Source organism: Poecilia latipinna, unplaced genomic scaffold (genome assembly GCF_001443285.1).
Source record: "Poecilia latipinna isolate Pla-1442-1.1 unplaced genomic scaffold, P_latipinna-1.0 Scaffold1197, whole genome shotgun sequence".
Taxonomy (NCBI): domain Eukaryota; kingdom Metazoa; phylum Chordata; class Actinopteri; order Cyprinodontiformes; family Poeciliidae; genus Poecilia; species Poecilia latipinna.
In genome coordinates, this window is record NW_015113813.1 from 102149 (window position 1) to 112681 (window position 10533).

Here is a 10533-nt window from a genome sequence, read left to right on the forward strand (position 1 = left end):
TNAGCTCCCACTCAGTANATCCCGAATTTAATTTTTTTTAAAGATTTAAAAAAAAAATTACATCTTATATATTATAATCCTTTTTATTTCTATTAACCAAGAAATTACACTAAGCAGTGCATAGGTTTACATGCAACCCGTGCGTGTAAACTCAAGTAAGAAGGGGAAGAATGGCTTGTTTGCAGCTAGATTAGTGCTTTGTTCACTGATTAAATCTATTACGTGGTATTGTTTACATAAACAAAAAACACTAACGGTAAAGACAAAAAGCGATCATCTGTAATCGGATACAACAACATGCCGTCCATCTTTCGTGGTTCCTACACTCTGTGAATGCAACTGCTGCTTCTTGTTCCGCAGCAACAATGGCTACTAGCTGTCACATATGGAGACCAGACCGAGGACGGAGCTGCAAACACTATGGAATATTTGTCATCTTGTTTATGGATTTGGTTTTACAGTGCGTAAATGGTACGTTTACAAATACAGCTATATTAATTCAAGAAGAAGGCTTATAGATTTTAGTTTTGTACCCAAAGCCAGTAACACCGAGCTAGCATAGCAAGCTAGCCCCTGCTCCTAGCTGCTTCTGAATGAAAACAATTCTGACTGAGATTTTCTGATTTAACATTTATTTTTACTGCAATTGGAACTAAACAGTGGCTGTAACTACTGATTTAGAAGAAGTTACTATACTCTGTTGTCGTCTCAGTAAAGTAACAAACTACTATGCCATGTTTGCCCTATAAGCAATGTTGTTTTTTTTACTATGCTCGCTTTTCAGGATACCTGAGTTCTCCTCATATTGACCAGGAACCTCCTTACACAAGAGACGCCCAGCATGGAACTATCATCACCAGCCCGGTGATCCCAGCTGTAGCCTCTGGTAAGTTCAGATGATATTAAATCTCCTTGAGGAATATAGCTTTATTTTTTTTAGCACACGATCACAGTGATACAAATAATTTCATACAGCGAAATGTCTTAAACCACAGATAAACGAACACTCATTAAAAATACAAAAGGCTCTTAAATCAGGCTTTTTCAAATTTGTCATGATTAGACACCACACAGCATTGATGTTCATATTTTTTGATCATTTTCACAAAAGTAAAGGTGTGAAGTATCAAAGAACCTATCGTATATAGCCTTCATTTGTATAGTTGTAGCATTTTATACTACAATCAGTCATTCACCCTTTCATACATTGATGTTGGTAAGCTACATTGTAGCCATAGCTTCCCTCTGACCACTACAGGCAGGCAAGAGAGGTGAAGTGAAGCGTAGGTTTAAACTGGCAACCTGGTAGTTATAGGATGAACCCCTCCCTCCTGAAACACAGTGGTCTTATCATGTTTAGTGTAACATAATTTAATCCAAATTTAAATGGGCTAATTCAAAGAAAAATCACATATTAAGTACAGGTGAACTTCACACACACACACACACACACACACACACACACACACAAAAAGAAATAGAATACTCTTTGATACCCTGCGGATTGAAAGACCAGCATGCAGATAATGAAAACCAATAAATTACAAGTAAATTAAAAAAAAAAAAAAAAAACAGTCTAGAAACAGAAAAAAATGTTAAGCTGTCTTTATTGAGTATGTTATATTATGTTTTTAAGAGTTGTGTGTTCAAAAGTCAAAACCTTCGCACAGCTGTCTTACAAATGACTATAAAATTTGATAATGACTGGAATTCTTATCTTATATTTCCTGTAATTTATCAAATGCTGTTTGCTAAATATCAAACCGAGCCGCAGCAGCTATTTAAAAGATTATTTTTTCAAGGCGTTGGCAATGCCAGGTGGCAAAATCACAAGTTAGGTGATGAGCACAAGAATGACAGCCATGCAGTTGTCAAAAGTAACACACCTACAGGTGAATATCAATAAATTAGAATAGAATTAAAAAGTTAGAGTAATTCACTAGATTTTTAGATTTTTGATTTTCCAAAAGCTTGCCTACATTTTCTCGTGCAGACTTTTTAATAGAGAATTGTTTACAGTTTAATATATTCATAACTACAGAACCACATTGCATCATTGTTATTTAACAGTCAACCTACTTTACGTAGCCCAGGCAATAATTTTTTTGTCGACTCTATTAAAGTGTTTTATTTTCAATCCAAATTCAATGTCAGATGTTGTGCAGTTTCCCCAACAGATGAGGACAGCTACACCTCTAAATGTCCAAGTGGAGGTCAGTGTGATCGCCTGCCAGCCAGTTGCATTCAGTGCAATTACCAACACAACTGCACTTACGGGAAATCGGCATCTTTCACATGTAAACCCAAGAAAGGCGTTCACTGCGTAGTGAGTAGCAGCTTCTCTACGAGTCTGATTTACACTAAAGTCTGGTTAGAGTTACTCTGAAGGAATGTTTTGTTTTTTTTTTCATTATTATATTTCCAGGGAAAGTCAGGAGAGCAGCAGAGCAACTTCACTCTCAACATCACCTGTCAGTTCTGCTGGCAGCTGGACCCATCTGAGTATCGCTGCTCAAACTCCACCAACTGTATGACGGTGTCCTGTCCCCGCAAGCGCTACAACGCCACCTGTGACGTCTTAGACCATGTGCATTGTTTAGGTATGACAACAGATGTTTATAGCATGACTGTGCTCGCAGTTTTCTGTGAATTGTGTATTCGTCATCCACTTTGAACTTTGAACAACGATTTCTTTTCCCGGAAAAATGGTATGGGCAGTTTAAGCTTTTATTTTTATTTTTTCAAGTTGCTTTATTTCTTCTTAATGGAGCTCTGAGTCATGCAAAAACTTTGCATTGTCTATTTCCGTTACATAAACACAGTAATGAACGGCGCGGGATGACTTATGTTTTTTCCTGTCTCCATCCAAATGCTGGCTTAAATTGATATAAATTAATTAGTTTTGCATGCAGGTAGATGGCAGTGTGTAGAAGATTTACACAAAACCGCTTGGTGTATTTTGGTTTTAATTCCTTATGCACATCAAAAGACAAAGCGTATGTGGGCTATATTAAATGGCTGAATGCAGCAGGCGGTGCTGTATTCAGTTTATAAAGGATGTTCATTTTTCTCTCCCTATGACTGAAAAGGAGCTACTGTTGGCAAACAAAGATTTGAAACAGCTCTTAGAAAAACTGGTATGCAAATTTAGATGTGAAATTCATTGTTCGTGGTAGCTTTGTGATTGCTCTATGAAGACATAATATGCTTCAAAAAGACAGACTGATTCCCCTGTGATGCTTTTTATTGGATGCCAAATGCTTTTTTTTTTCCTAGGTAGGAAAAGGAGCAATAATCTGTGCCTGGAGATTCTGTGATGAGAGATTCACAATTTCTTTTTATTTTTCACTTCAATTTAGCACAAATTTTGTCTAATTTTACCTTCAACTGAGTTGTTTGTAATTTAGAGGTCCTTTACCAAGCTCATGCATTAGCAGCTTTTATTTTTAGCTCTTTATATTTTTTTGCCTGATTAAAACTGAATGTTTCCAACAAAGAGAGAAATGTAGCTTCTTCTGCTTTCTACCAGTGCTATCTAGAAATAACCACTCAGGGAAAGGAGACGGGTCTTATTGCTGTCAATCAACACTCTGTGTGGCGTTGCTCATGCTCCCATTTTTCTCCTCCCCTTCCTCTTTGCTGCACTGCACCTTGTTCGCATGAGCAACAAGGTCATGCTAACAATGGCGGATAAACGGTTTTCCTGCAACAGCCATTAGCACATTTAGCAGCAAGTACATGATGTTGATTGACAGCGCTAAGACACTCCTTCTGGGTCTGATTGGTTGTTTTTGGTCGGGATGACTGGCAATATTACTTCATGCAGGAAGTGGAGGAAATTGATCTTCTCACAGATTATTTGTCTCACGACAAACTGTCACAATATGACAGTTTTAAAAAATATGTAAAAGACATATTTTTTATAAGTTACATACTGCATTTTTAATACCTTTGCACTACTTTGAGTTGACCTGCCAAATAAAATCACAATAAAACATTGGAGTTTGTGGTTGCATTGTGACAAAGGATGGAAGTTGAAGGAGTCTGAATACACATTGGGTGTTTTTTTTTGTCTGTATAGAAAGTGACTTTCAGCTGTTAGACTGGCAAAGCTAACAGAGTACAAAACATCTTTTATATTTTTAATTATTTAAATTAGAAAAATCTCTCTTGAAAGTTAATGCTTAATATTAAAGTGTCATTTTCTCCCTTAGGCAAAAGGCGGTTTCAGAAGCGTTTGTTCTGTAACTGGACCGGTGGATACAAATGGTCAACAGCACTCGCACTCAGGTAACCCCGTTTAGCCAGTTTTCAGCATTTTTTTCTGTTTTTTTTTCTTTCTTTTCAGTCAGTTCGAGTCAGGATGTGTGCTCTCAAATTATCATCCTGCGAATCTGTGCCTCTGCTCTTTCCTGCTGCAGCATCACTCTCGGTGGTTTTGGGGCAGACAGGTTTTATCTGGGCCAGTGGAGAGAGGGTCTGGGCAAACTATTCAGCTTTGGAGGCCTGGGTATTTGGACGCTGATAGATGTTCTTCTGATTGGGGTCGGCTATGTGGGACCTGCCGACGGCTCGCTCTACATCTGAAGCAGCGCTCCCCCGGGGAAAGTTGCTGTCTGCAACCTCTCACACTACTTTGCTCGCAAAAGATCGAAGATCTGAGATGCCGTGTTCTTAGCACGTTTGCCTGTCCAGCACATCGACACGTCCTCATCCCATCTGCTAAGGAGCAGGAAGTGTTTTCCCCGTCAAGCCAGAGATAATTCTGCCTACGGAACCAACATGCTCAGTTCCAATCGCTCTGCGTCCGAGTCCTGTTGAGATTGGGCAGATGGGGCTGCGCAGGAGGACGGAGAGCCGCCGTTTATGTGCATCCAGTTGGTTTGACTTAACCAGCAGTTAGACTCCAGCATGCTCATCTTTGGCTTCCTGTGGAGCGCTTCTTTCACAGACATCCTGTCACCTTACACCACTCATTGCTCCCACTTTATTGCAAGGTAGATGCATCAATGTGGGTCAAATGGTTGCCATGACTTAAGGCCTTTTTATGGTTACGCCACTCTCAGAAGACTGGTTGAAGGGTAATATTTATGTTCTTAAAGCATGAATATGCTGGGAGGGAGTACTGTAATGTGACATTTTTTGCTGAAAACAGCCAGTCTCCTGAAAAAAAATAATTTTAAGTTATTTTGCATTGGTTTCTTTTTTTTTTCCCCAATCTGAAATAAGGCAACTGTAAGGATATTGACCTGGGGGTTACATAATTATTAATTATTATAGATTTTAACTGTCATACGATCTTTTGAAATTTAGTTTCAGATGGAAAAAGAGAAATGAAATGCAGCATCCTTCACTTGCTTCAGCTGTATAATCACGTTTTTTTGAACACAACAATATTACAGCAACATATGTTGGTTCATGATAACTGAAACACTTCAGAGATGTGTTGTAGTTGCAATCTGCAGCCATTTTGTGGTTTTCCTGTAGAGATATTTGAGATTTTCTCTCCATCCTACTGGCAATCTTTGTCAAACACTATTAACTGTAAAAAATTTTGTTTTTGTTTCTGTTTGCGACCAACAGCATTATGTTCTTGTATGTTTTATTGAATATATTTTTTTTCTCTGCTGTGACTGTAAATGATGTTTTCTTTGTAAGTTATGTAAATAAAATCCTATTATACTCTACTGTTGGCAGTGTTTCGTCATATTTTTACAAATTTGTGTTTGCTGTTCTGTTCGGGTGAATAATAAGTCATTAGATTTTGAGGAAAAACAAAAAGGTAAACTTGCTGAAGAGTACACACTGAAGGTAATTTAACTCCAATCAACATGTGAAAGTCACAGATTCATTACATGGTGGTATATCTCTGTTTATTTTAATTGACATGATCTACAACTATTGAAAACCAAAACTTGTTTTTCAGAAAAACAATATGGTGCAAAAGTAAACTCTTGAAAGACTGCTGAGTTGACCATTTTCCAGCAGGCTGTTGTTGATGTCCCTAAAAGTAGGAAAGTCTCAAGACATTGCTAAAGAAGCTGATTGTTATAGAGAACTTTGTATTGTGTCCAAGCACATTGATGGATAATTCAGTAGCAGAGAAAATATGCTGTAAAAACGGTGCAAAATTTTTTCAAGAGGTCCAGAAGAAGATTTTTAAGATCAAAAAGTCAACACAGAATACCAAGAATATCAAACCAACACTTGGTTGGTTTGATATTCCTTAAATAGTTTTATTATGCAGCCTGACATGTAGCTAGTCCAGTGACTCATACTGGACTAGCTCTGCAAGTTTTCTGGACAGTAAATTGCAGTGAAATCAAGGTTATTGAATCAGGTGTTGGTACTTTGTTTGGGCCGTTTGGGCAGGTCCACCAGAAAGGGAAAATCATCTCCACAGTGATTGCCAGCAGAGGTATGAATGAAGTGAGATCAAAATTTTGTTAGTCTGGTCTGATCTTCCTCCAGACTCTGGGAGCTTGATTTCTAAATAAAATGCAAAACCTATCCGAGTCCAACCACAGTCCACACTTTAAAACCCCCCTCCAAGCTCTCAAAAGGCATTTCCTTTGATTAACCCTGATTCTTTTTCAGTTCTGCTTTTTGCCTTTCACTCAAACGTCTACTAATATATTTGGATACAGGAAGCCTATTGAGCAATAACATAATATGGTTTAGCCTCTCTGTGGAGGGAGTTGACTGCTGGACAGCTGTCAACTCAGCTCTCTTCTCTGCTATGGTGTAGGATGTAACATCACATTTATGTATTAAAATTGCCCTTGTCGTTGGTTCTATATTTTCAACATTTTCTGTGGGTAATGAATCTGTACAATAGACAAGTTTCACTTTTGAGTAGCTGAAATAAATTAACATTTCAATTATTTAGACCTGAGCAGAAGTGTAAATGGTCTCCAAGTTGAAGCAGCACTCCAGTCTGCACTAGGAAATCAGTTTATTCATGAGGTGAGGTAATTTTTCACAAATCGTTGCCCTGTTTGTTTCACTTTTCAAGCAGCTGTTGGTGCTGGAGCCCTTTGATTCACTCATGTGTAACAGAAGGAAGAGGTCAGGAGTGTAACATGATGACAGAGCAGCATTTCCTTCTTGATTTCTTCCTGTTCTAACAGTCTAATCAATGCACTAAATTACTACAGACCTCAGAGAATATGTGCGTCAGTGTAGCTGGTTTTGCAGAGAATCAGTTCTGTTGGTTTTTTACTTTTGCTCTGGATTTACATCACTGATTTAAAAAAAAATCCTTTCTTTTCTAGTAACTTCTTGTATTTGTCGACTTTTTCAGTTGGTTGCTCTGCTTTGAGGCTGGAAAATGTCTCCTCCCTTATTCTAGTTCCTCAACTCTGACACCGCCCCCCGCACAGCTTCTTCTGCTCCCACCCCCAAGCTGATGCAAGTACATTGCAAATTATCTGGGGTAAGGCGATCACTGCTCTGCAAGTAGGCATGAATCTTTTTTATTTTTTGGTTGTATTTGCTTTTTAAATCTCACCAAAAATCTGTTTGCTCTGATTATTACTGAAGTCACATTGAAAGAATATGCGCACGAAACCATGTTAATATGCTGTAATAGTTGTGAAAAACAGTCATTATGTGATCATATAAACCTGAACACTGAAAAGAAAAAGCTATTATTTTCTTTTGATTTGATCTAATCACCTCATCTTACCAATTATGTCTGAAAATAAAACCCAGTCCAGGCTAAATAAGTCGTGCAGCACAAATACTATTTTTCTGTTTAAATTTAATGATCAGATCTTGTTGTCCAATTAGAAATAATAGCCAAAGCGGGATTTCAGTATCGTCTCTCTTTGATGACATTTACAGTTGCACCTTTTATGAAAGTCTTCAAAGGTAATTATTTCAAATTTCCTCCTCGGAACCATTATTTGGAACTTCTGCACTCTTCCCACAGTTATTTTCTCTATTAGTCTTGGGTAGCTGTAAAAAAAAAAAAAAAAAGGAAGGGAAGGGAAAAAAAGGCCAACACGCTCACGACTTCCCAATTTTGAATTGCTAATAATGCCAAGAGAACAAAAGTTTATTCATCTTTCTCTTACGCAATCCCACTTAGTCTCACCATGCCTGTGAGTTCTGGAGCAGGGACTCTGACCCTCAGCATCCAGCTCAAGCTCACAGATTGCAGCTTTTCTCCCTCCTGCTGTAGCTAATACACCTAACACACAGGAGTGGATAAACACTAAGCTGCCACCACATGAATTTAAAAGTCAGAACTGTGCACTTCCTTTCTCCCACTTTTGGGGTGGTTGCTAAGGAGAATTTGATACCACCTAAGGACATTGAACCTCACACAGAGAAACAATACTAAAAGTACACACCACCCTTTTATCTTTGTATTTGGTTTAAAACACGAGGACAAACAAAGAAGTAATTAAATTCACACTAATCAGAGAGGACTAATTGGTACAAAACTGAAAACAAAGACCTGCAATTTTATTTAAACTGACCACCAATATAAAACAATTACCCACTCAGTTTTTACCATGCTTTTGTTACATCCAAATCCCTTTGAACAGCTGTATTTTAATAAAGGCGTGATAAATGAATCATATTCACACACCTATATGCAAATGTGACTAGCTATATTGTCCATGAAAAAGAGGAACATTCGGGGTTAAAATAAATAAACCTTAGGAGCTATTCAGAGCACCCAGAGATTACACTAAATGCCTCGCTCCAGTTGGACCTGAAAGAGAAAAGTTCAACATAAATGCAGCTAGACACAGACGAATAGAAAAGAAAAAACCTGCTGTGGTCCTCAAAAAACCCCGACGGCAACCCAATTTAGACTCATCTTCACAACAACAATGGCTCAATCCAATACAGATCTCAATTCAACTGAAAAGCTGGGCCGCCACCTGAAAACTGCAGCTCACAAAATAGGAAAGCCAGATGACACATGTAGACTGAAAGATAAGTATAACAAAACTAAATAGATAAAAATGAGGCCAGTATAAATAAATTCAAAACATGTTTCACTTCTAACATAACATTACTTGTAGGAAAAATTAGAAAAAAAAGCATTTAGGGGAATAAAATAAAAATAAAAACGTCATTAATGCTCTGTTGGAGCATATTTTCATTTTATTACAGTACTCAAGAGTCTGAGCATAGCACATCTAACTTAGCAAAATTCACTTGCACTGCTAAAACACTCCAGACTTTAAGGACATGTTCTGTACAAAGAGCCCTCTTCAGCTGAGGCTACAGATTTTTATTCTGATTGAAGTCTAGACTCTGGCAAGGGCATTCTATAACTTTTATCTTCTTTTGGTAAAAATTTTTTATGTGAATGTATGTTTCAGATCAGTGGTTTTCAGCCTTTGCCTCAGGATCCACCCGTCTTCAATGTTTCCCTGCTCCAGCATATCAGAATCAAATTAACCTCCTCATCATGCAGCAGAAGACTGGTAATCACCTATTTAAGACAAGACTGTGAAACACAGAAACTATTAAAATATTCAGGAGTCCTGAGTACCAAGATAGAGAACTACTTCTTAGCTCATTGTATTAGTGTTTTAAACTGTTCATAATACCTTCTACACAGGCTCTTCTTCAGGTTGGGAAAAGAGAGGATAAAAAACTCAATGCTTCACTATGAGCATCTTCTGTGGGTTATTATGCAGCATTTCCATATCAAAAAGTGCTTTTAAAAACACCAGTTAAAGACCGACATGTCTATTGGGAGACTTCAAATTTGGTTTTGCAAAATTGAGTCAGTCTTTCACATTTTTATATGCAGCTCTTCACATTGCTCTTGGGAGCCCCCCCCCCCCCCATCTAGTTTCCACATTTTCAATTTTGGACAGATGTCCCTGTTGCACCATATTCTCTTTTATTGCCTCCTTCTGTACATTTAATACCCATGTTATTTTGTTAGCGCCTTACCAATACAGTTTTACATGGATATGTTTGAATGCTTTCTGGAGACAAAGGCTGTATTAAGACCACTTGCCTGAGAGAAAACCTATTAAAACAGCTTCACTTAGTCAAGGGCTAAACAGAGGCACTTTAAAATAACTCTTAGTGAGTTTCAATGGTGGTTCATTCTGATCACTGCCACAACTACATTTATAAGTGTGCACCATTATTAATATTGGTGTATGTTTTCCCCTTGAAAGATTTGCTTCTCAATGTTTTAGTTCAAATAAGTCTCAGTTGAGGAAAAAGTTCTAAAATAATTTGTTTAAAAAAGTAAAACCCACCAAAACTTGAAATTTTAATGGTGTGTAGACTTTTGGTACCCACTATGCATGTGCCAGAGCGGTACTTCAGGTTACTCAACTAGCATTGATGATGTTCATTATTTTTCACATTTCATTTCAACTCCTACATGGCAGTTTTCACAAATACCAAGATACTAGAAAAATGCATCACGTTTTGTTGCTTTGCCATTCTGCTTTTGCATCACTTTTATCTCATCAATGAGAATATATTTGAAAAGATTAAGCAGTTGCATAATGATTGATAAAAAAAAAAAAAAGCAAGGCAAAC

The 10533-nt window shown here is 37.6% G+C and overlaps 1 protein-coding gene across 1 annotated transcript; it reads left to right on the forward strand.

Moving 5' to 3' along the window:
* Positions 1-248: 248 nt before the first annotated feature.
* Positions 249-5328, forward strand: tm2d3 (TM2 domain containing 3). The gene is made up of 6 exons (XM_015053716.1): positions 249-471; positions 785-886; positions 2166-2326; positions 2426-2600; positions 4215-4290; positions 4422-5328. The coding sequence occupies exons 1-6, from the start codon at positions 366-368 to the stop codon at positions 4585-4587; spliced, it is 786 nt and encodes a 261-aa protein (XP_014909202.1). The 5' UTR covers positions 249-365; the 3' UTR covers positions 4588-5328.
* The last annotated feature ends 5205 nt before the right edge of the window (positions 5329-10533 follow it).

Coding starts and splice junctions, on each gene's coding strand:
- tm2d3 (XM_015053716.1), top strand. CDS start 366: ATGGCTACTAGCTGTCACATATGGAGACCAGACCGAGGACGGAGCTGC. Junction 2,327..2,425: donor AGAAAGGCGTTCACTGCGTA/GTGAGTAGCAGC, acceptor TTATATTTCCAG/GGAAAGTCAGGAGAGCAGCA. Junction 2,601..4,214: donor AGACCATGTGCATTGTTTAG/GTATGACAACAG, acceptor TTTCTCCCTTAG/GCAAAAGGCGGTTTCAGAAG.